Here is a 25,319-nt window from a genome sequence, read left to right on the forward strand (position 1 = left end):
GTGTACACACATGGAGTATTGCTTGATTGTCTCAACGGTGTGCCAATGACGGAGCGTCATCTTTTCTTGCTAAACCCATACCTTGTAGTCAAAATTACACGCTATACTTAACAAGTTAAAAAGTTTAATGAAACAAGATCGTTCTCTAACTAATTATATCATTTGAAAAGAAACAAAAACCAAAAAAAGACGAGACTCACGACACCAGCAATTGGCTGGAGAGTCTTAAAAACCAATTTACTATCACCGACTACCCCACTTCATGCTTGAAATTTAAATGAATTCAAACAAGTTCTATTTTTCCAACTACGTTGTTTGACAAAGCAAAACGAAAAAGAACTTTCACTGATTCAAAAATTGTGAAGTGCAAAAAACGAAAGTTTGCCCTTTAACCATTATAATTATTTCAGTCTGTACATCCAAACCCAATATAAATATTTTAAAGGCACACTACTTATCTGCCTGACCAATATAATTCAGTGACTGTGGAGCCGCCATTTAACTTACTTTTCGCTCTCCAATTAATTTTCTCTTTTCTCTAGAAGTAATAAATACTGTACAATTTAATAAATAGAGCTAAATTCGCAAAATTCTTTACTGAAAATGTTCAAAGCACTTGTAAATTCTCATCTCCACGACGACGTAGATTAACCCAAAAGTTTCAACTCGTAGCACAGGGACCACACTCGAGAGCAAACGAACAACTGATCGAGTTCATTGCAAGATACATACTGTATCACTGTGTGCGCTAACCATCGATCCTCTTTAACCTGAGAGACGGGTCTGTCTTCAGTACCTTTTGCTCTTTCTGTCAACAAAGGGAAAAGAACGCATTGGTAAATAAGAATTAAATTCGAATAAAGAAACACATTTTCTCGGAAAAGTTCGTCATTTGCCATCTCCCCCCCCCCCCCCCCTTCCTAGTAGCTTTTCCATGTTTGCCTACCCCCAAAAAACATTTTTTGAAGCTTTCTTTCAATTAAAGAATTAAGTTTCAAATTTCATTCTGTGTAAAAAAATGGCTTGAAGTGAATGAGCAGGGAGTTCGATATCTGTTCACTGGGGACTAGCCTTTGGTCTTAACAAGCGTTGTTACAAAAGCCTCCCATCTGAATGACAAACATATCGCATGGTTGGGACCTGAGAGGTTGTTTGTTGGGCCGTTGGAAACGTGAAACTGTGAAGTATGAAACCGAAATATTAGCAGTTTCCGACCTCAACACAGCCGACCACGTCATGAAATTCGACGTGGCAGCCACTGACAAGGTATCGATTGTTCCTTTTTTATTCTTAAGCAGATAAGTGGTCCACTCACAAGTCGTTGAATTACGAAATTGGTGAGTATGTTCCATAAACTTACAATCTCTATATCCGAAGGAATACGGGACAAAAAGTCCGCAAGTTCATTGTTATCAACGGCGTTTGGTTTGCGGATCTTCTTTGTGAACTTGTTTATTCCTAAGGAAGAAAACAAACACGCATGCCCCATAAGCTATTACTACAATTCAAATCTTAGAGGGTCCTTGGTAAGAAACACGATGATCGTGATGAGAAAAACAATACCGAAGACGTAACCCTCCTCAGTTCTTAAACGGTGGCTTATCTGGTAACATACCAACAACCGCCAAAAATTGCCCCTCAATTTGTCTTATCAAGTGAAGGTACATGTATCAGTACAATAAGACTTGGTATAGCTAGTGACCACTATATGGTGGCGGCAATTCGCATCATGGCTCTAATTTCCCCTCTTATGGTGACAGTCATCGAACTTGCAGCTGAACTTCTAACTAGCACACAGAAAGTAAAGGAAACTACCCCAATACAAACATTCCTTAAAACAATCTAGAGGCCACGGAACGTCTCCAAAGTTATTGAAGTCATTAAGAACCATTGACAATTTTTAGCACTTCCTTCAATAATTCAAATGCATACTTAACTAAGTGGACGAAAGTTATTAAAACACCAGCTTACCCCAGGCGAGAAGCAAGAACTTGAGAGGTACAAGATAAAGTACGATGGTTCCCAGTGTGAAGATAATGCACATCAAGTACGAACAAAACGGCACAGTCCAGTTAAACGTGCTGCAGAGAAACAAATGTTTATAACCGTCAATCAATGTCTGCAAAAATTGCAGGATGCATACCAAGTGTAGAAGTTTAAGCCTTCACCCATCGTAAACAGTTATTCAAAAACAGACGGAAAAAAATTGGGATTTACAAAAGATATTCTGTCGCTTGGTTAGACTTAGATTAACTTAAAGAAAAGCATGAACGGCCACATGTACTCAGATCACTTATACTCCTTACTTCTTCACTCGTTCTCCATTGGAGGCCACCATATCTAACGCATTCTGCACAGTTTGACAGATGGATGTGAGTGCTGCAATCTTCTCCTTGAAACTTTTACCCTTATCCTAAAAAAGGCCACAAATGTTTAAGTTATTGCCTCGTCAAAAGACCGAGCACTGTCAATTAAGAACCAATAGCTGATTGACCAGCAGCTCACCCCTTTCTTTCCTTTTTCTTCCTCTTCTTCCTCGTCGTCTTCTTCCTCGTCCACCGGAGCACCTTCCTGTCACAACCATTCAAATTTGAAATTGATCAACAGATTTCACAACAATGGTTTCCTGACAGCCTTACTGAGGATAATGGCTGTGGTCATCAGTCAAAATGATGAGCGACTACCTGTCTAGTTCCTTGAGGGTAAAGGGGGCATCTTATAATTTGACTGAAACAAACCCATGCATAGCAATTATGTAATGGAATGTTAACGTGCTTGTGGGGCTTATGACATCAACTGTATTTTAGTCAACTCTTTTCATTTTCTCCTTCCATTAGCAAATCGTCAAGTGGCTATGTTTCACCACATCGTGCAAGAGGTCGTCTATCATGCAAACTGAACAAGATAACTGTGCTTCTGTAGCATACACTCCAGCCCTCGCTAATCAAATGTAGGATAAGCTAACCTGTTCTTCTGGATTTACGTTCTTCTCAGCAAGTAACATACACATGACGTATTGCTTCAGAAACGTAAGTAGAAGAGTCAGCGGTATAATATAGAAGTCAAAGTTCAAGCACAACATGATGTAGATCTGAAAAATGCAACAGAAAACAATTTAAAAGATGTCAACGAGTATTCTGACGAAATACGGGTTTCTCTGATCTCGCCAAATTTTGATTTCAAGCTAGTGGTCTATGAGTATTGCTATTCCTTTTAAACAGGACGATGATTCAATGTAGGTACACGTAGCCCGCACCATTACGTCAGGTTTGCCTCCCAGTTTTTGCTGGTATCCATTGAAAATTTTAAGGGTGTGGAGAGGCACAACACAAGCGGCAAGGTGTCGACCCAGATGTTCCACACACACCGTGGCTTGGCGCCCTACCCATTAGGCCGCCATGTTTCTCCCCATATTCTGACATTTTACAGTGCGTACCCCTACAGCACAGCAAGCACAGCCAAACGGAAGAAATTGTGCTCTTCTTTTGCTTTGTTTTTTCATTGAAAAATGATTGAAACTGTTTGATCAATTATAATTGCACACGAACGCACAAGTAAAAACTTACTGCAAAAGCAAAAGCACTTCTAAACTTGTACTGCCACGTGAACAGTGATTGAACGAATGCTCCAGTTGAAACCAGACTTGCAACCAGCTTATTTACCCGGTCAATGTTGCGCTGCAATAACTGCAAATAAAAATTCACAAATTTAAAGTCCAGACCCGTATTCTACTTGCAAGTATTAAATAAGCACAACTACTTCACATCCTTACCGCCCTCTTGAACTTGGCTGGTTCAAACATGACCTTAGGCTCCCTTGGATTGACGGTCCTTACAGCGGCCCTTATAGGGTTATACTCCACATCAAGTGTCAGGATAAGGTGCCCTTTGGCTCTTCCCTCCAGACTCTTGTTCTTCAATTGGTACAAACGCTTCTCACCAGGTGTGACCTAGGGAAGCAAATTATATTCTGTTTCCAGGAAAAGTATACTTCCGAACCATACAACTTTATTGTGTGCCATTAAAATACAAACGTATCCTCTTTTGACACAGAGTGCGTTTTCGACTTTCAACGACCTTTATATACAAGTGAATTTGTTTCGAAAGTGGCAAAAATTACCCCCAAGTTTGATTTTTCTGCGACAACCGAAGCAACAACTGTTTGTGAACAGCACGTTGTAGTTCTTACCAGTTGGGAGACCTCTGCAATTCTCTGCACCGACACGCGTATGAGGCCAGGTTATTACGTTGAAGTTTAAGTGGCGGCAGTCAATTTTTGAAAACACACAACTAGTGTCACTCTTTGGAATCTCGAAGTGCGGTAAGATGATATATTTCGGATTTAATTGTGAGTGGTGGAAAAAGAAATCATTTAGTTGATTTTTTAGATCTGACTGTGCACAAGGTTGAATGCCATTCCAATCATTTTGAACTGATCGACCAATAAGAAAATCCTATCAAGTTAAAGTCCCGAACTGTGAACACGATAACAAAAGATTTTGCACGGCTAGGGAACAACTAACGATGACAAGTTGCATTCTTACTTCAATCATCTACCTTACTTTTGCTTAGTTTTCCAAGTAGTTTCCACGGTAATAGTGTATTGCTAAAACATGGGCAGGTTACTAAAAAAGTCACTCAAAACCATTTGTCGCCTAAAAAGGGCGGTATTTTTTCTCATTTAGCTACAAACAGACACAAAACTGCCTAATATGAGTGTTGCTATGGTTACCTGAAGTAATGGAATAACTACTCGACCGAGAAACTCAGGAGCACCTCTCTTGTCTTCGTCAAACACAGTAATGTCAAGAACATCGTGTATATCGAACACTGTCCTGTAAGGATAGACGTGGAAAGTACACTAACTTGATATCAACGTTTCAGAGCTACAGTGTAAATGTTGTAATTGATAGAGCCCATTGATACTCAAATCAAGTGTCTGGTCTCTTTCTGTCCTTCCTTTTACATTTCATTACTTAAGATTTTGTCATTTTTCTTATTGTAATGTAATTCTAGATAACGAGTGTTTGTAATTAGATTTGGATAAACTTCCCCCCGCACCCTCACGGTGGTGTAGCAGTGGCTGGCCAGAACAATTCTAACTATTAAAATGAAAACAATGAAAATTAAGATTGTGCTGCTGTTTTAGCTGTTGTTGTAATCTGAATTGTTGGAACCATATTAATTTGTTAGAACTGTTCTGAACCCTACACGTAACAGCCAGTGCTACTGTCAAACCTCGTTTCTACCTCATAAAATTTGACACTTTGTCAGACAAATAATTATTTTAAGAAAATGAAAAGTTGACTATGAAATTGAAATGTTCACTTTGAAAAATTAGACAGAACATGATTGAAATAAAACATCACAAAAGGAATGACTGGTACATTTTTGTGTAAAAATGAGTATGGGCTTTATTGATAAGCTAGTAGTAGCAGTATCAGTTCAAAGGAGGTCAGTTTTTTCCTTACCTGTTAACTACAACTGAACATGTGTAAATCTGTCATTGTTTCTTGCACAGACTAGTTAGGTAACAAAGTCCATGTACTCACATTTCATAAATTTTCTCCCAAGCAGGATTCAGAGTCTTATACAATGTTGGTGTAACAAGCCTCTGGTTGTTCAGCTCAATCACTGCAAATGGATCACTAGTGCCACCAATGTCTGCCGATGCCAATCCAACAGCTCGGTGAAGTTTTACCTGTCAAGATTCAGAGCCATTAAATTTAACAAAACTATTTGAATATTTTACTTGCACATTTTCTCCACATACAATTACAATAGACATAATATTTAAATGATAGGCAATTAGTGGTAATTTGAAGTTACAACAACTGGTATGCTGTATGATTCTAAAACAGGCCAATGCATAGTGCTGTGCCAGAGCTTAGCTAGGTCTGGGTAGGATGAAGTGTCTATTTGTTTCATTGCTCCTTCCAAGTGGGAAGAAATGCCCCCTAACCCAGTATTTTGTTAGGTTTCCTTGACAAATTGTCCAGTAACTACTGCATCATTACACCTTGTACATATAAATGTAAGTACCAGTAATTGTATTACTCAAATTACCACACATGACCCCCACACACCTTAGCCTCTCAATCCACAGTTATATTTTATGATGATTACACCTATCTCTCAATCTCAATGTTCAATTTAGTAATAATTTACCTGCAGCCATCCAATTTCTTTGATCTTCTTTGGTGTGTTCTTTAAATGAAATTGCTTGACAATCTCTCCTCTTCTTCCTGGCTTTTCTGTGTGTGCAGTCAAATCTGATTCACAACCTGGAGCATCAAGTCCTGTTATTGACAGATGCATAACTATAATTCCAGCATTATCTTCAAGTGCTGCCTCAATCTTGTGTGACTTTTCACGCTCCAGGGTTGACAAATCAATTTGGCACCTGACAATCAAAAATGAAAGATGATTAATGTACAAGAATAGTGATACTGCATGATAATTTTTTGAACCAAAAAAATTAATTTCAAGTAGTTTGCTGATGATACGTGTACTTGGTGAGTGTACATAACACACTCTCAGCTCACCTGCCCATGAATTCATCTTTCCTTATGTCTCTGTCCCAGACTGTAACTTCCAACATCATGGGAGAGTCAGGAAACATTTTTAAATCAAATTGCTCTTTCCATTGTGGATTCAAGGTTTCTTTACAAGCTTTGGTTTTGTATTTCTCATTCCCAAGACGGAAACGGCAGTATGGGTCACTGAGTCCTAGAAAACCAAAAGGTGGAACTCAGTTTATTACTTCAGAACATGTTAAGATATAAAATTAATAAAGAACGCATCACTAAACTTGTTTTCCAACCTTTTCATCCTTTGCCATTTCATTTTTTTTTTAGTCAAATGAATGTAACCATATGTCCATTCACAATGGAAATATTACAAAAAAAAAAAAACACCAATCCAGACTTGCACTGGTCAATCTATCCAGCATGTTCATGAAGCATTACAGATCTGAGAATTCTGTGGTTAAATCTTGATGGTCTAACAGATTTTTAAGTTCAATTGTGGAGAATGTCCTCTGATTACTTTACACTTTTCTTTTACTATCATATTATATAAAAAAAGAAGTCCCTAATTTTGCAGATACAGATTGAAACATCCTACTTTCCCACAGAAGCAGCTATTTCAAAAACACCCTAGAACATTCCAATCCCACAAACCTGAATCATCCATGGGAATCATCTTTTTTCCTTCAACAAGTATGATGGAAACAATACCATCCCACAATTGTGCTTTGCCTGGTTCTTTAGCAGCTTGACCTTTCTTTGCTGCAGCTGCTTTCCGGGAAACCTTTTGGAAATCACAGATGAATATAACATTAGCAAAAATTAGAACCACAAGTTGGTGGTTATTGTGAGTACCATTTAGCAACTGCAGAAAATGTTCAAACGTCTGCAAAAAATTCATCAAGAACTGGCTTCTGTTTGGACTTACAGTGTACAAGTGTACAGTATCACAGGCAGCTAGAGAATGTAAGCACAGAGAATAATAATTCATTTTGGTTTAGGTCTCACTGCCAGCCTCTGACATGTACTACAGTGTATTAACCATGTATATCTTTATATTACCTCTTGCCTGTCCTCAAAGTTCTTAGGTTGGACAGTGATTACAACACATATCTGACCCAGCTTTTCTTTTCCTCCATCTGGATCTTCAAGTTCAAGGATCATCTCTGTGGGTCTGCAGATAAAATTAAAGATCATTTAGTCAAAAATTTTTAAAAATATTACTTTATAGACAAATCCTTCATGTGCTGCTTCCTCTAAGTGACTCATTTCTACCAAATTTCTTTGACTTTGATAAAAAAGACAGCATTTTTTTTCACGAACATGTACATGTACTTGCATCTCTCAATCTCTTGTTACATGCAAAGATAATGAAATGTAGAAGTCATGGAATTTTAACAATACAATTGAGTTGAAAATACTGACTTCAAAATATTGTGGCTTACTTTTCAATTTCAACTGCTGACAAGTCCACTACAGCTCGTCCCATTGGATCATCATTTCCAACTCGATCAAAGTCAAGTACTTTCAAGATGAGTGGAACGGTGATGTCTTCGATTGGTACACAGAATTTTTCATTCCACTGAGGGTTCAAGTTTTTCTGCACAGTTTTACTTTTGTAGATTTGTTTCCCATCAGTTTTAAATTTAACATAAGGATCACTGGTGCCTGAAATCAACAAATGATGATAAAATCAGTAAAAGCAGCTTCTTATGAAATGAAAACAAAACATGACACAATGTTTTCAAGGACCCAATGCATAAATGTTCATTTAAGAATGTCCACTAAAAAATACACTCTAACACCCATTTTAGTTTTGTTGACGTTTAATTTTTCCTTTGTTTAAAGTTTAGAATTTAATTATTTGAAAAAAGACATCAATTCATTTATTATCATTTTAATTTTGAAAAAAGATATATTTGGACAATCTGACCATTTATTTTTCTTATTGTTGAAAGAAGTCCTATTTAAACATTTAATTTTCATTCAATTTAAAAAAAAAACCAAAGAGCCTCTGACAAACAAGTTTTTAATTTTCCAGAATTTTAAAGCTTATCACAATCCACCTTATTCATTTCAAATACCTCTTAGTCACCAGTGACATAAACAATGACAATAAATGGAAATGTTTTGCTTGGAAACCTTATCACTGTACATGATAACAGTAAGTTAACAAGATGAGATTTTGTTTGCAGCCAAATTCATCTGTGCAGTTGAACAACAGACCTACAGCTGTAGTATTCCCATAATTGGTATGCTTTGTCAATGTATATCTCTTTGGTAGCTAAGAGGTCAAAATTTAAGTTCATTCATTTCAATTGTTATTCATAGTATTTATAAGACGGTGTGTTAGTCGTTTTAATGAAAGGTTATAGATATGTTCATGTTTAGTGTCTGTAGCTTTTATTCAAACCTGGTGCCCTGGTGATAGGTTTAGTAACTGGCTTTTCATGAAGAAATTCCACACTAAAAGAATCTGACAAAATGATCACAAATAAACAATTATTTAAATAAAAGCTTCTATCAAAGCAATAATCTTCCTTTCATAGTGAGAGGGTAATTACTGGACACAAATGAGCTCTAAAAAGGCATACCTTGTACCTTATAGTGATACAAGAAAAAAACTTTTATCAACCCCTTAGGTTGCTCATTATAATGTTTATATGTATACATGTCTCACAGTGTAGGTACAGAAGTATTAATTTAGATACAGTACCTTGTATCACAATTTATTTTTCAAGGATATAGAAGAATTAAGAAAAAATTCTAATTTCTTTTCTTTCATTGCAAGCCAAGCAGCCAAACTGAGAAATGAGCTTTAACTGCTGCAAAAGTATATACATATTTGAACTATCTTGAAAGCATGGCTTGCACATTGTTATCAATTTCACAATGATTCACCACCGACTCTGGAACAATATATCCTGCCAAGAACAATTAAACTTCCATGAAAAGTTAGTGTTTTAAATATACAGTCATTAACAGGTTATGTTAAGTTCTAACTGTTGATTATTTATAAAAATTATACATTACTATAGCATTATCAATTTGCATGTTTACATGTTAAAGTATATGTAAATTTTTTTCAACCATATAAAATATCCTCAATATCACTGTACAAATAAAATGCTACAGTAATGCTAGGAAAGTCAGCACATACCATACATAAATAATAATCAAACATGAGTAAAGGAAACATTCCTCTTTATTTTTTTTTAAGTATCTGATTGCATGCTGTGATTAAAATTGCTTGTAAACTTTGGGAAAAAAATATCTTGAACCCATGCTACATCTACATTTAATACTGCTTTTAAATGCTTTGCATAAATACAAGGGGTTTTTGGAAATAAACAGGCCACCTGCTGACATCAAACATCAGCATGTAGAAAAAGTTTCCAAGAATTGTTCACAATACCTTTTGCCAAGTGGTGTGTTTATATTGCACCTTGACAAACTGACATTATTGTTTACAGCTGAGATCTATAATTAATATTCTATTAAATAATTAATAGCAAAACAGGGTGTTAACCTAAAAGAGACCCTGGTAAATTTTCCAGGTAATTCTAAGTTCTGCAAACAAATCTGACAAAAACTAGTTTGATTAAGAATAACATCAGTAAATGGTTTGACTAGTAGTCAAATCTACAGGTTAAGTATTATCTATTACCACACAGAATATGTATGAATGACTCTCAAAAGGAACCGTGGATTAAAAGAAAAACTTTTGGGCAAAATTAGTACAAAGTTTTAATATCACCCTCATCAAAGGCAACTGACTGGTATGAAATAGCAATATAATTAGCAACGTGTCTGGTTCATTTTCGAAGGTTAAATGCATGACTTTGGTTTATCAAGCAACCTACGCAATGGCACGTTTGGACTCGATTATTCGCCTTTAAATCAAACTTAGACACAGCTCTTCTTATTTGAGTATTTGGTTGTTCATAGTTTAGTTTTCTCAAAACTTAAAACGTTCCATAAGCCATTTGTTTATTAATTTTCACTTGAAGCCTGTTTAGTGCATATAAATTACAATAGTTTTCCTTTAATTTATTCGAGTCCATCTTCTGTCTCATTCTCTGCGAAAGAGGCAGTCAGTAGATTTTTATGGATGCTTTTACTCGTTATAAGAATTTTAAATCTTAACAGTACTGTTAGCATTTTTTGGTACTCAATAATTAGGAAGGATTTATGCGGACATTCACGCGTGCATTGTACCACTGTATTATTAAAATTACTGGTACCTGTTTTGTCCCGGGCTGCCAAGTCTTTTCCATCCTTAAGCTCTACTTCAAGAGCAAAGAATGAACATTTCCCCGCTCTGGCTACATCACCAGCCTAGAAGAAAAAACATAGAAATTACAAATTCCTACAAACTGCTTGACTGAAAATCCTCGAAGGCGGAAGACCAAGGGAAAAATGGGCGCTCGACAATAATAAAAACAAAAACAATAGTATTCTGTTAGCGATTTACTAGCGAAAGTCAGGTCAACGGTGGTTTACTACTTTAAAAGGGAATTTTACGACTAAAAATGTTCAAAGATGACGTACCAAAGCGCCCGGGGTAACATCCTGAGCGGGACATTCCGTTAAACCTCCAGCCTCCGTTGGTGAAGGCAGGGGTGCAGCCCCGTCTTCTTCGGCACCTTTAGCTGATTGAGAAATATTAAATGGATCATTAGATTTAGTAGCAGTGCCATTTATCTGACACTTCATATCAACGTAAGACTGAGGTAGTTGCGGCATGGATCTCGATTTGGCGTTTTTCCTACCACGTCCTCCTTTAGACTTCGAACGCTTGAGGCTGGAGAAGAGTCCTTTCTTCTTGCCTGTATTTGTATCTAGGAGCAGAGATTTGCAAGCAAGACACAGCCATGTTAATAAAAAATACAATCGGCTTCTTTAAAGACAGGATCTACGGCAATCGCACGATCACAACGAGAGAAATCAAGCTAAAAACCTCTAAGGTCTTCGTCCGACATCTTTGCTTCGCGCTAACTCAAATACGACTATAGCATGCGCAAAATAATCTGCGCAATAACAGGGCGTCCGCGCTCCGCGTTGGTGGGTTATCACGCGAGTTTGTTTACATTCTGGACGATAACATATATCTGTTAGTTCTCCACTAAACACGGCCTTTTGTCCAATAAGTACAGTTCTCGCTAATTTAAAACAATTTCCATGGTTATTTTTGCTTCAAATCGTTCGTTAACAACGATAAACAAAGTCGATAGTTAATTCTTTTCTTCGAAAATTTCGCGTCCCGTTTACAAAAGGCTGCAGGTTGTAAGTTTAATTGTCATTAAATTTTAATAATTCCAACTGCGAGTTTTGTCATTCCTGCCAAATATAAAACGCATCATGAGATGTCCTCGCATAAGTTTGTCTCGTTTAGCGTCTTTTCTAAATCACTTTTTCACAAGCGACTGATTCTAAATAACCACGGCTTTGGAAGGGTCTTGAAGTGATGGTTGCGAAATTGTTTAATTTACAACATTCTCAGACTTAACCCGCCTGACAACCCCAGGATCTCTTTAAAATGTTTTTAGACGGAAAAGTGCGGGTATTTTGAGTTAGAGGCGAATAATTGCCGAGAACTGAGGTTATTTCAAAATAGGGTTGACACTAGACTAGTATTTTCTCTCTGCCGAGTGCTGGCATCACGCTAATCACTATATATTGTTTTGCCTGTTAAACAAGAAAGCAGCCACGGTAACTGGAATCCAAAACAAATTAGCTCTCTCAGATCGGAACATTTTTATCTGTTGTCTTACATATACCAATATTTCTTTCAATGTTATCATGATTAAACTAGAAATATCATCAAAGTTATGATGTAATGAAAGTAATGTCGAGAAAACACGAAACAAGAAGGATTCATCATCTTAATCTACTAATGAGGGGTCGGTTTGGAATTCTCCTCGATACATGCACATTAAAAGTTTCCACATCTCGATGCCAAAAAAAAATCATTTTATTTCATTCATCATTATGTCTTCAATTCAGGGACATTTTTTCAAGGATTCGACTAATTAGTATTTGAGTGGAAATTTTAGATATTAACATAATAATGAGCTAAAAAAAGTTATTGTAAGTCGAATGGAGTCCGCCTGTGTGGTCTAGAGCTGTGCTCGTAAAAAAGGCTGTAAAAATTGTAGTTGTAAAACTATTTAATTAGGACTGACACGCTAAAACTGATGAATTTATAAATAAGTGGTGGAGTTGTATATCTTATTGTACCAAACGCAGGGAAGCGTTTCTTGTACTTCCCATTACCCTTCTTTCTTCTTTTGGTTTAGCTTATTTAACAGAATTTTTTTTCTGTCGACCGTTTCTCGACGGATCTTCATCAAGTTTATATCATAAAAGCATGTTTAGAGAACACAATACAAAGTGATCCCCCGTCTCAGTCTTCAATTACGACCACCAATGTACAAGAGACTGACTCTTAAAACGATCTGGGACGAATAAACTCTGTACTAAGATATGCAAATAGATTCTGTCAACCACAAAAGTTAAGAAAGCGCTTGTAGTTCTATCAACCGCGACAATGTAAACGGGTTTGACCACTTCTGACTATTTTCGGTTCCAAGAGTTCTTGCAACTTGTCTTTAAATTACTGAGCCACTTTCTGTTAATTTTCAGTTTGACTGAAAATGTACATGAATTCAAGCAGAGTTGCTCTCAGTCAAACGAAACGAAAGTCTTTTATTCCGAACACTTTCCATTTTGTCGTGTGTCTGTTCGGGGTTGTGCTTTGTACTTTTCTACCATTAGGAGTTGATGGATGGGTACAGATATAACATTTTTATCGTTTTACGTGTTCTTTTGATAACTAGCGGGCAATTAAAGCGATAAAGAAGGAGGAAAGGCAGCGAAGGAATAGTACCATGTCCCTGCCTACCGCTCTGTAGAGTTTACCCAGCATTTTTCTTACTGTGTTTATCTTGTGTCATTCGAATTCGCGTTGCATCACGATTTCGTAACTGCACACTTATGCTGAACTGAATCGCCGAAGTGATCCGCTTGAGAACTCGTCAAGTCAGCGGCTTACAGCACCAGATCTAAAAAAAGAGCTACGTGTTAAATATGCGTCCTAACCGAACGCGTCTGTTTATAGAGAAAGTATGTATAGTTAATGAGACAGGGGATTTGAATATGTATGATTAGATATGGGAATGGAGAAGGCAGACGAAATTGTTTTCTGCATCAACATCTGTATCTAGTATGTATCGTTTTAAGGAGAAGACCCTGTTAATTCTTATTATCCTCGCCCCTGTGCTGGAGGTGACAGAGACAAGTTTCAATGCTGTTTACATGAAACAAACTGAAGCAAACTTTACGTGCGGAAATCCTCCCGAAGATTTCTTTGAAACTCAGCAAGGGTTTCTGAGCGCTGAGGACAGGATACCACTCACATGTAATTCCAGCGACCCAGCAAATGCATATCCTCCGCAAAACGTGGTCGATGGCTCTTTATCAACTCATTGGCAATCGAAAGGTGGAGAGGACCTGGCAATAATTACAATACATTTTGAACAGGTATCATAAATAGTTTTAAGTTTAAATAAGCTAACGAGTAAAATTTACATAAATTGTGATAGTAGGATTCTTAAGGGAAAAGTCCGGCTATGTAGTTCATGGGTCATTCTCATCTTTTGTTAAAGACAGCCATTTAACAACAAGAGTACTAGTTATTTGATGATGACGGAGAAATTTTTCAAGTAATATGCTCATCGATGTTGTACGGTGGGCTCGAACGTTCTATTAAATTTTGGAGAGTAGAGGCACTAAAGGACTTCAGTCACATAAACCGTTTCAACCCTTGCTCAAACTGGCCATCACTGTTGACTAACTGTGAAGGCTTTATTTCCTCTTTCATATCTTCGAATATGTTGGAGCTTGTCAACTGCTCCCTCGACTTATTGCTTTTGCTTGATTAACAACACGGAAGACATATTTCACTCCCACCTGAGCGAACATATAACACTGGACAGACTGATAATCAGAAGTCATGAAGGATTTTGTAGTGGCCATAGAAAAACTGATACACAGGCCGAATTTGGGCTGGTTGTCAGAAAGACACGTAGTTAAAGCGCTCTGATTGAAGTTCTCCAGGTCGGTACCTTTGTTTATGGATTGTCTACGCGATAACACCCGCAATAATGTTATTTCATAAAGGTATAGGATTCCGCATGATCCTTGGCCTCACATTGAATCTTTTCAAACACACTTATTCGTGGCTTTCGAAAATGTATAGAAATCTTTGAGACGTCAGAATATATTCGACCGCCGGGAAACATTATACTGGCCCTCAATCTTTGTTTCTCGCTGCCAAACATTCAGTCAAAAACTTGGAACAAGAGAATGATAACTTCTTGCCTTGAGTTATTATTAGTTAGTATGACCAGTATGTGAGAGGCCAATCATCAACATCGACAGTTGACTAAATTATTCTCCGTTACAGACACATGAACAAATTGAACTATCGGTTTCATTTGACTGGCGTTATATTTATGGCTTCGGTTTTGATGGTATACAAAAATAGTATCAGCCGTGAAGGTGGTATAACCAAAAGAAGGCAAAGAAAATCATGGTGCAGGCAAGAAAAGTTTTTACGAACCCTGCTATCCCTATATAGTTTCAACTGATTTACAGTGATTTTAAAGCTGGAGCTGTTGCTTAAAAGTAAACTAACTCCTATTTTGTTCCACTGCAGACATTCTTTGTCCAGGATATGAACATTACATTTGGAAACTATCGAAGGCCAGGAGCTATAAAGGTGGAAAAGTCGACAGATTTTGGTGCCACATTTACTCCGTGGCACTACTTGGTAACCTCTCCTGCAGTCCGCCAATGTAGTACACAGTTTGGTGTTGCTGCCTACCAGGGAGTTATATCCAGTGTAGATCAAGTGTTGTGTACGGAGTACAGCCGTTATTTTCCACCAGAATATAATGAAACTGTAAGTAAGCCTTAGGACCCCTCTCCCTCTCGAAAAATGACCGAATACAATGTTTGCCTTCTTAGCTGCCTTGTAAAATGTCAGGTGGTGTTAGATAATTATATCAGTAACTTCTTAAAGGCCCCTTTATGATACGAGAGTATCAGTATCACGAGAGTAGTACGAAATCGTTGGAAGATAATTTCCCTTAAATGAGAATCATTTGATGAACGAAATAAAGATGAAGATAAAGAAAATGAATGAATATAAACATTAATAAACTCGGAACAGAAGCCACACAGATTTACATTAGGGGTTAGTAATCAACTAGTTAAAAAGTACAGATGTAAATATGCAACCACGAAAATAAATAAATGAATAGATAAAAGAGGATAGCTATAGCTGTGACTGTTGTGTGTAGCTCTTCACGATACAGAAAAACTAGGTAAATTTTCTTTTTGTTTCAGATATACATTGACTTAAATCAGCCGCAGAGAGGAGATGGTACACCAGACCCTTATACGCCTGGTTTTCAGGTAAGATACAAATTAAATCACTAGGACATTCTTCTTCCTTATTTCTCTTGTCGCGACGTATGCTTTCGTTTCTTTCTCCTATTTTTTTTAGGCCTGGATGAACGCTACTGCAGTTAGATTCACCTTTTCGGGACTTTTTAGAAAGTTTGATACCATGGCAACATTGTGGGTGAGTGAACTTTTGTGTTTGCACATCATGCCAGCTTGTGAACATTCCATTACAAGTACCAATTCCGTATAGGAAAGTTTGGAAGCCAAACGTCCTGTCTCCAAGGCTTTCGAAATATTGCAAGATACACTTTTTAATGTTCTATTTGTCACCCAAACGCGATTGTTAGAAACGACAGAAAATATTTGACTCATCCAGCTCGTTTAGACTTTAGACTTAACTTAGCCCTTAGCCCTGATCTCATCCTTATTATCATCGTTATTACCAACAACTGGCCCGCATGGCTAAATAAAGTTTCCAATTTCACAGCATCATTACACTGTACGCGAAATTGAACTGAGTGGTCGGTGCGACTGCAAAGGACACGGAGATGGCAATCATTGTCCGCTCAACCAGTCAACAGGCTTGCGCTCCTGCCAGTGCAAGGGTAACACGTGTGGAGTCAACTGTGATACTTGTTGTCCAATGTTCAATCAGTTCGCTTGGAAGATAGGCGGTGGAGCTCCCTGGACCAATGACGTCAATACAAAGTGTGAACGTAAGTAAGCAGCTGAAATCAGTGAACGAAGTGAATAAGATTTCCACTGCAGGAGAAAATTGTGGCCAAACTTTCCATAGTATTCCGTTACCTTAAGTTATCTTAATTTTTTAAACATGCCCAGAATTCTTGAACTGTCATCACTTGATCTGCCGTTATCACGACATTTAATACCCTATACAATTTAAATTAGTCGTTGAGGATGCGAGTCATGTTATCCTTCCCAATCGAAATGTTTTGAACTAAGTAACTCACAAATCTATCTTCGTTCAAGCCTGTAACTGCCACAACCACGCTGTCACCTGCGCATACAACCGAACCGTACATGACCTGGGCCTGAGCATAAGTATCAATGGATCAAGGATGGGTGGAGGAGTATGCCTTAATTGCCAGGTGTGTTTCTCAATGCTCGAACATAACTACAGTACTCGAATCTAGCAAAGCTGGTGTTTCCACCGATAGAACTGTAATGAATAAACGGCAATGTTTCTTTTATCAAAATTTAAAATGAATAGACAACGTTGATGATCTTAGGCTCAAGAACTTATTGGACCATAATTAAATCATTATGTTTAATTTTGGCAGACGACAAAGGCGTCAAGTACAACCCTTTCCTGAGGTTATAAATATAAGTTTCACCCACTAATGCTTCAGGTCAAAGATGAGGCTGGATATGATTGAAACAAGACATTAATTAAAGCTTTCAAGGGGTTCTATTTACCGAATTCAACTGAAAAAAACCTCGGAATTTTCAAGAATGGCCTCTTATGAGAGGTTTGATTTAATTATCTGGTATAATCTGAATTCAGATTCGTCACTTAGATATCGCTTTAGCATAATGATATTACTTCACACAAGACTAGTGTTGTACGACGTTACTCTAAAATGTTCCAGCATAAGAACCACACTAGTCAAAATCAGGATAAGCTCAACAGGACTTTTGGGCCATTAAAACTCCTGGGAATAATACAGTACAATATTGGTTACGGTAGGAATTATATAACTATGTCATGATGTGGAAATAGTATAATCGTCACAAAAACTAGGCCTACAGTTCCCGCTCTGCACATTTTAAGAAGGCTAGCAAACTTTGACCTCTACAAGTTAATTGCTATCTCCTCACTATAAGTATGCTGAAACCTAAATAAATTTTGGAAAATGATAAGTCACAAACTTGTGATATGATCTGAGATAGTTCCATTTCTGATGGCCAGTACTATTGATGGATAGTTTGTACTTGGTCATGCCTCATACGGTGGAGGTGGAGCAGATGGGATACGATCTTCAAAAGTGTCAAATCCACGAACATTAATAAATCTCGATCCCACATATTCACTGACAACTTGAGTATTGAATGTGGAAGATTCTATGGTTTGACCTTGCTGCTGATCTGCTGTGTACGGCGGCGGTGGAGCGGAACCTGAGTTGTTTGGAACACTACTGAGCGTAAAAGGGTTCGATGAGCTGGCACGTAGGTTTATTTGTGTCGAAGGCTCCATTTGCTCCCTGGGCGGCTCACTTACGGTGGGATTTGAAGCGTCATCCAGTCCGCAGAAGCACCTAAGAATACGCCTCGAGTAAACGATGATAAAAATTATATTTTTGCTCATAAAAACAGAAACGCTTCTGCCACATCCTTGGAATAATCCCAAACGGAGTCCAAAGAATATCATGTCAAAGACTACTTGAATACCAAAACTTAATAAATAACATGTTCTGTCACCCTCCACGTTTTCGGCGTCGCGGTCTAAAGACGCACCCAAGGGCCACCACATGAAACTCAGACAAGTAAAGGCAATAATTGCATTTTTGAAATCTTTCGAAATCTCCTGGTTGTACTGGCTTTCTTCTAAGAGGACACTAAGTAGTTCAATTCCACCAAAAGCATTTATGGTGGCCTTTGCTGTCCATTCGCAGACACGATTCGCATGGACTATCGGCTGATTTGATGCTATCCTTGTATGCAGTGTTAGGAGAAGTAGAAATGGCGTTATGCAAAGAGTCATTATTAAAGTGCTGGCATTCCAGAATCCTTCACTTCCGATTTTGCCACAGATACGACCAAATACGATGCCTACCATGGGTACAATTCCCAGCCAAACATACATGATCCAAAATAAAAGCACTTGGGAAAGTTCCCCATTATTGCTGTTGATAAACCACCAAATCGCTGCAGCAGGCATGTAAAATATGGAGGCTGCGTACCAGTTGCCACTATCTTCGTAGTGCGCTGGATACGAAGCCAATAAAAAGCACTGCAAGACCATGAGAGTAAAAAATGCAAAACGAGCGACGGCAATAAATATGTCAGCCATGGCTATTTTGCTATGATGCTTTAGAGAAATTAACAGACCACAAGTTCATGACCTTAAGGAAGTGTTGTCGTGGAAACAAAGAAATGTTATTAAATGAAATGCCTGTCATCTGAAAAGCTGCCAAAATGGACAGATGAATCCTTAGCGTCTATCTAAAACTCGCTATTCTGATGGAAATATAGAACAAGACTGCGACCAATAAAATGTGGCGATCAACTTTGGATCCATACTAAATTTAGTGATGTCAATACTCACTGTGACTGCCTTTCGCGAAAAATTCGTCAAACACTTTCTACCTAAACTCTGCAAAAGAATTTCCACGAAAAGCTCTGGATGAAATCCATAAAACTCGTCGCTCGTGGATCATTGGTTTAGAGGCCACAGCTGACCGAATATTTCTTAGTTTAAAGCTGGCAAAAGTAGGCGATATTCCCTAAGGGATATTCTCGCATTTTCAAAGCTGACTTCTGCCACCGTCAGAGAGAATTTTCCCACTCTTTTTCAATAAGATGAGATAAACTCCTTTGCTCATTAAGTCTTACCAATGAATATTTAGAAGCCAGCATCTTGAGCTGCAAACGTTTATGAATAAACGGTGTTTATAAGCATTTTATCCTGTACGCTGCGGAATAAATTTTATAGATGAAAGATAAACAACGGCCTCCATTTGGCACGAGAATATGCCATAATATTTAATTGCGGACATCGTATCAGTTCCTCGGGTTTCACAGTTTTACTCGAGCTTCACTCTTGAAAGATTGTTCGCCTTTCGGAACACAATAACTCCGTGGAAAAATATCCCAACATAATTTCGCGCTAAATGGTGACTTCCGTTCATCTGTTTTTAAGTTCTAAACACGATAGCTTAGTTAAGTCATAGATGATATTCTTACGCAACCAAAAAATTATTCTCATCTTTTAGTGAGCTACTCATTTGAGATTCTCCGTTAATATTTAAGTGCCATTAGTTTCTGTAAAGCTGCAGATATTGTGTGCATTGACGCTTTCCTGTCACCTGTATTTCTTTCTTAGCATAATACGCAAGGGATTAACTGTGAAAAGTGTCAAGCCTACTTTTATCGACCAATTGCAAAGAATAACACAGATACCGACGCTTGCAAAGGTGAGAGAGAAAGGAAATCACTTAACCAAATACAGAGTAATTTGAATGGGACTTTTTCTGAGCAGAATATCTGCATGAAACACGACTTGATCGTCACAGGTAAACTGCAGTTCACGAAATTAAAGAAAATAAATCCCGAAAGACCTCGGCTTTGACTGAGAACCTTAGAACTTTAAGAGTCTCTAAGGCCCTAAACCCGCTAAGCCACGAAGAGACATGTGGGATGGGTAGCAAATGCCCGTGTAGCAGTGATGAAAAAACGTGCTGGTCTTCACTTCCGTTCCTCTTGACGTAATAGAATAGGTAAAATACTTAAAATAAGTATTTGTTACAATTTTATATGTGGTGGTACAGCCGTTGTAGTATGTTTCGTTGGGTAGATAGATTTGTCACGTTTATATGCTCAATGCTTCTCTAGTTTGCTCTTTAGCGGGAGGTCATGAAGCTACTTCATTTCAGTTCAATTAGCGAACTGTCCAATAAACAATTGGGTTAAAATTACCTGAATGACGATCCGTAGGGTTTTTCCCTCGTAACGTGTTTATAAAGCCTTGCTTCTATTAATCTCACAACAAAAATATTATTGACAACTGATACTGATACGTGTTGTAACAACAAGTCAATGATCCCCTCACAGATCTTGGAGGCTTGCTTTTAGTTACGCTGATACTTAACGATCTCATTAATTCATCCTACAGAAAATTTGAATTTTTTAGTAGATGGCTGTTTAAGTCGTTTGAGAGAGGCAGAAACTGATTTATACAAATACCATTTATGGGTAATAGTTGTGTCAGGTAAATTTTGAAGAAATTCAAACAAGAAAGTTAACTTCTAGCCCGTAGTTAATCTTTCTTTTGCGAGCTGTTATTACAGATGATTTCTTTTGTCTGTGTAATTGTAGATCATTTTCACATTGCTATTCTGTTTTTGAAGAGTAAACTTTAATTCTTAAATTTTCCTCACTCTACATTTTAATTCAACTTCTAACTTGACAAAAACACTGTAAACTAGACGTTTTGGATTCTGTTCACTCAAAACAAAACCACGTGTAAAACAGTGTTGCCTTTTTATGATAGAACTAAACATCTCATCGTATGCTGTCATAAGTGTTTTTTTTTTCTTCCTCTTTTCGTCTCTCTTGAGTCACTTAGCCCAGTTAATCAGCAGGAAGCGGTTAGAGTGAGAAGGCTCGCTTGTTCCGAAATTTCACTTTCATTAACGAAAAAAGCTAGAGAAATGGTCAGACATAAGTACAATTTCGCATATTACGTGACAGCCTTCGCTCAGCTCTATGCTTTGTATTCTGATTGAGCACGCTCTTTCAATCTTTCAACGCAAATTATATCCGAACTTTATCATAAAAGCCATCTAGAGCAAAATAGCTGGCTATATAAACGATCATGAACTTGAGGAAGATTTATAAGTACCACATGAAACTTACATAGTTTAACGCTGTTGATGTGCCATTGAGTATCGCGAGATCTCCAGACAGACCTCCGATTCCACTCCCTTATCTTTTTGCTTACGTCTTAAATTTGGACATTATGAAGATCCTGGGGGTCATCTTGTCTACAAGAAAGTTTTCTACCACGACATAATTTGGTAATACGGTGTATTTTAGGTAGAATTAGGTCCCGTATCAGAAGAACTATATATATAGCTAAAATACTTTCATGATTGTTTAAAGAGAAATAGGAAAGTATTGAGTGGACCTGTCACATAATCCATAACTTTCCCCTCTATCTTTAGCATGCAATTGTAATAGAAATGGAACAGCAAATGTGTCAAGTTTGTCGTTTGGTGACTGTGTACGGGATGAAGACGAGTTGTCAAGACATTTTGGAAAGGTAATATCTTGTAAAACTTCTTTATGACTTACACCGTACACTAACTACTTTTGACCACATTCTTTGATAATAAGAGGAAGCTGAAAAACGAAACACTTTGGATTATCTACCTAAGTAAAAATGACCTTCCTTATATCGTGCATGGCTGCTTATTCCTTAGCAACCAGGCGATTGCTACTGCAAGGAGTTTGTGCGAGGTCGCCAGTGTGACACTTGTCAGGAGGGATATTACAGACTGACTCAAGACAACCCTCAGGGGTGCACTGGTGAGAAAACTATTACCTTTGCAACGTTTTAATGCCTAGAACATATTCCATCCTGAAATCCGATTTTCCAGATTGGCACCCGAGTCCCACAATTAAGTTGATTCCTTCACAGATCCTGGGACGGTTATAGCTTAAATGATTTCGCGTCTAACACTCAACATCAAACCTTTGGTGCTGAAGATTTAGGTTATGCCAAGGAATACGTTTGACTAACACAACGAAATTTCCTTGCAGCTTGCAGTTGTCACTTGAATGGAACGAAAGGTCGATCCCGTGTCTGTCAAAGGGTTAGTGTTCCAAACAGAAAGTATATTTTAAACCAATTCAGAAAACTAAAAATGAGATATCTGAGGTCGACAATTTTCTATACCATTGGAATTTTCGTTTTTCTTTCCAACGTACCAAAATAATATTTCGAGGTCCTTCACGCCAATCTTGAGGTAGCAAACATGAGCCTTTCAAAATATCTAAACTTGGCGCCTTCCAAAGAAAATGAAAGATGAACTAAATGCGAAAACAGAACAAAGAAAAGTACAAATCATGTGTATTACATATTGATAACTTTTTCTGTTAATCTTCACTTGTGTCACGGCTAGGACTACTACGGCCAGTGTAATTGTAAACCAAATGTTGATCTAAGGGACTGCAGCCAATGTAAAGATGGATATTATGACTTGCAGGATTCTGATGGCAATGGTTGTAAAGGTGAGTAACACTCACCGTATTTGTCTAAGTATGAGATGATATAATAATGCTAATAATGCTAGTGGGCTTACTTGCCATAAAAGCACCTGTTTTAAAATAGCAAAGAAAAAAGCCTCGTCACAATTGACTCGTTTATCGGCAATAATGCTAGTTCTGTCCGTTTTAGCATACTTGTATCACTAGCTATTAGCAATCATCAGTTCCGTAACTCCTTCCCGCTTCTACCCACTGTTAATCCCATTCTTTTACCTATATCTACGTACTTTCATTCCTTTCACCTATTTGCAAGCTTTTGTTCAATAAGCTCACTTATGTTCCGAGTGTTGCCGTGTACTTAAAAGCTACGTATGCACCGTGGATCAACATCACGAAATAAACGGCCAGAAGAACTTTCATGTATTTCTAAAGATGTGACAATTCCCAGATAGTGAAAGAAACCATCCTAATTGGTAAAACGTTATAAACCTTCTGCCATAGCTGAGGGTGTATTTTGGAAACGAAACTGAATTTCCCGATACTCATTCTTGTAGCATGTAATTGTGATGTGGGCGGGACAGCCAATGGCGCGATATGTGACAAGACGACAGGTGTCTGTCACTGCCGACCACACGTCACCGGAACATCTTGTAACAGGTACTGTGATCATAAATGACTCAGTCTTTTAACCTCACTCATCATCCCTCTGGAATGACTGCAACACCGTCGATCCGTTCATCTAAGTTAAGGATTTTTAATAATTAACAACTATTCACCGCAGTGGAGGTGGCTAGTGATGCATATTTATCAAGCCGCAAAGCGGTGAGGTAAATATCCATTGCTACCCAACGACACCGAGGTGAATAGGTCTTTTGGTATATATAGTTAAACAGGTAGTTAACCCATTTATTTCTTCAACCATCGCAAATATTTTCGGGCGCAAATCCTGCGTAAAGGATATTCGGATTGTTTGAATAGCCAATCAGAGCGCGCCTACAACGTTATCCAGTGTTTTAGTATATGCTTATACAGGTTATTCGTTATCCAGTCTAGGTAAATTGTAATTACGACATAGAACGGTTTCCTCGTCAATACACGTGATGTGTAGACAAAGGCCATCTCTTAAACTTAAGGGCGACTGGTTTTTAAACTCCCTGTCGTTGTTGTTTTCCAAAGAACGGCCATGGGCTTCTACTATCCAGATACTCACTTTATACAAGCCTCACGAAATCCCTACAAACCACCCACAGTAAGTGTAATACAACATTTTATTTATTTATTTATTGTTACAACCCTAAAACTGAATGATTCGTCACTGAGAAACTCAAATCACGTACTTATTCTACTCAAAACAAACATGTGCAAACAAAAGTCACAATCAGGCAACTCACTGAGCAAGGAATTCACCTTTGACGATGAACCAAGGCAATCAAGAAGATTATTTTTCCGAGAGAAAGGTTTATGCTCATCTCTCTCAATGTAAATTTTGTTGTCCAAGTTTACAACCAATTTTTCCGTACGTTTCTTTTGCAGGACATACTTAACGTGTCATTGGAAATCCCTAAAACGGGGAAGTACCGCGTTCTCGTTAAATACACCAATGAAGGCGTAAAAGCTCAACTGAATGTTGCCCTTCAATTTCAAAACACTTCCGGAGCTAACGATCCGATGATCTTTTCAGCCTCATTAGCGGAAGGGTGCGACAACTGCCTTGAAACCATAAATCCCGACCTTGACTATCTTTCGTTGACAAATGGAACCTGGATGATCAGCATAACAACTATGCAGCGTTATGACCAACTAAAACTGGTAAAAAGCCAGTTTGCTTTAACCCCTCTTCTATTCTATTTGAATTATATTGCAATATCATGATATTCAACAATTATGTTACATAGAAACGTGAAATGCGAAACTGACACAAAAGTAGTCACGAAATCATAATAGTGAGAGAATCAAAACTACGAGAAGTGTAATATATATTTGTCTGTGAGTATTAGTGGAAGCATATAACCTAGAACTAGGTTATATACCTTTAGTATGGCGAAAAAATAAAGGTCCAGTCCTCGACGGGGAAGAATGGATGATCCTCACTAAACCAGATATGCCACGTTACTTTACAAGGATATACTTTTCATTTCTTGTAGGAAGGTGTTGTAGCCATTCCTAAAGAGTTCAAACAAGCCACGGTACTTGGCGACGAAAGTACACAGTTCGATTTTCTTTGTAGCGTTGATGGAAATGACATGACGTAAGAACATATGCGATACATAACATCCATAAATCACTTTCTCACAAAAGAAGGTGCCATGTCATTCGCCAGAAATTCTCTCCTTAAACTCATTAAAGAATTGATGTTTCAAGATAAAAGAGTCAA

General features: G+C 37.8%; 3 protein-coding genes and 1 long non-coding RNA gene across 8 annotated transcripts in view; 1 reads left to right on the plus strand and 3 right to left on the minus strand.

Moving 5' to 3' along the window:
• Positions 1-107: 107 nt before the first annotated feature.
• Positions 108-11,808, minus strand: LOC113686069 (multiple C2 and transmembrane domain-containing protein 1). 4 transcript variants are annotated; one of them, XM_027203661.2, is made up of 20 exons: positions 11,487-11,800; positions 11,299-11,367; positions 11,078-11,178; positions 10,771-10,864; positions 8,940-9,002; positions 7,972-8,194; positions 7,589-7,700; positions 7,181-7,310; positions 6,545-6,728; positions 6,168-6,402; positions 5,552-5,700; positions 4,732-4,834; positions 3,773-3,949; positions 3,567-3,686; positions 2,966-3,091; positions 2,506-2,571; positions 2,307-2,413; positions 1,972-2,081; positions 1,361-1,458; positions 108-808 (listed from the first exon to the last, which is right to left on the minus strand). In XM_027203661.2, the coding sequence occupies exons 1-20, from the start codon at positions 11,506-11,508 to the stop codon at positions 749-751; spliced, it is 2,349 nt and encodes a 782-aa protein (XP_027059462.2). In that variant the 5' UTR covers positions 11,509-11,800; the 3' UTR covers positions 108-748. The 4 variants fall into 4 exon arrangements, with proteins under 4 accessions (XP_027059462.2, XP_027059460.2, XP_089060503.1 ...); XM_027203659.2 differs by having other exon boundaries at positions 11,078-11,367; positions 11,487-11,808; XM_089204377.1 differs by lacking the exon at positions 8,940-9,002 and having other exon boundaries at positions 11,487-11,578.
• A 670-nt stretch (positions 11,809-12,478) lies between these two features.
• LOC149046819 (uncharacterized) lies at positions 12,479-14,060 on the minus strand. Its single transcript, XR_016185986.1, has 2 exons — positions 13,945-14,060; positions 12,479-13,590 (listed from the first exon to the last, which is right to left on the minus strand). It is a non-coding gene; the product is annotated as an uncharacterized LOC149046819 (long non-coding RNA).
• Positions 13,629-25,319, plus strand: part of LOC113686064 (uncharacterized) — a 34,467-nt gene continuing 22,776 nt past the window's right edge. For both annotated transcript variants that reach the window (XM_027203655.2, XM_089204376.1), the window contains exons 1-15: positions 13,629-14,068; positions 15,246-15,491; positions 15,938-16,006; positions 16,098-16,175; positions 16,485-16,713; positions 16,988-17,106; positions 20,061-20,151; positions 21,901-21,998; positions 22,159-22,264; positions 22,499-22,551; positions 22,861-22,969; positions 23,500-23,602; positions 24,122-24,194; positions 24,479-24,754; positions 25,090-25,193. In XM_027203655.2, coding sequence (XP_027059456.2) covers positions 13,754-14,068; positions 15,246-15,491; positions 15,938-16,006; positions 16,098-16,175; positions 16,485-16,713; positions 16,988-17,106; positions 20,061-20,151; positions 21,901-21,998; positions 22,159-22,264; positions 22,499-22,551; positions 22,861-22,969; positions 23,500-23,602; positions 24,122-24,194; positions 24,479-24,754; positions 25,090-25,193 — 2,069 coding nt within the window. In that variant the 5' untranslated portion in view covers positions 13,629-13,753. The remainder of the gene's footprint in view (positions 14,069-15,245; positions 15,492-15,937; positions 16,007-16,097; positions 16,176-16,484; positions 16,714-16,987; positions 17,107-20,060; positions 20,152-21,900; positions 21,999-22,158; positions 22,265-22,498; positions 22,552-22,860; positions 22,970-23,499; positions 23,603-24,121; positions 24,195-24,478; positions 24,755-25,089; positions 25,194-25,319) is intronic.
• LOC113686065 (uncharacterized) lies at positions 17,280-19,051 on the minus strand. The gene has a single exon (XM_027203657.2). The coding sequence runs from the start codon at positions 19,026-19,028 to the stop codon at positions 17,955-17,957; it is 1,074 nt and encodes a 357-aa protein (XP_027059458.2). The 5' UTR covers positions 19,029-19,051; the 3' UTR covers positions 17,280-17,954.

Source organism: Pocillopora damicornis, chromosome 4 (assembly GCF_964200805.1).
Source record: "Pocillopora damicornis chromosome 4, jaPocDami1.2, whole genome shotgun sequence".
Classification (NCBI taxonomy): Eukaryota; Metazoa; Cnidaria; class Anthozoa; order Scleractinia; family Pocilloporidae; genus Pocillopora; species Pocillopora damicornis.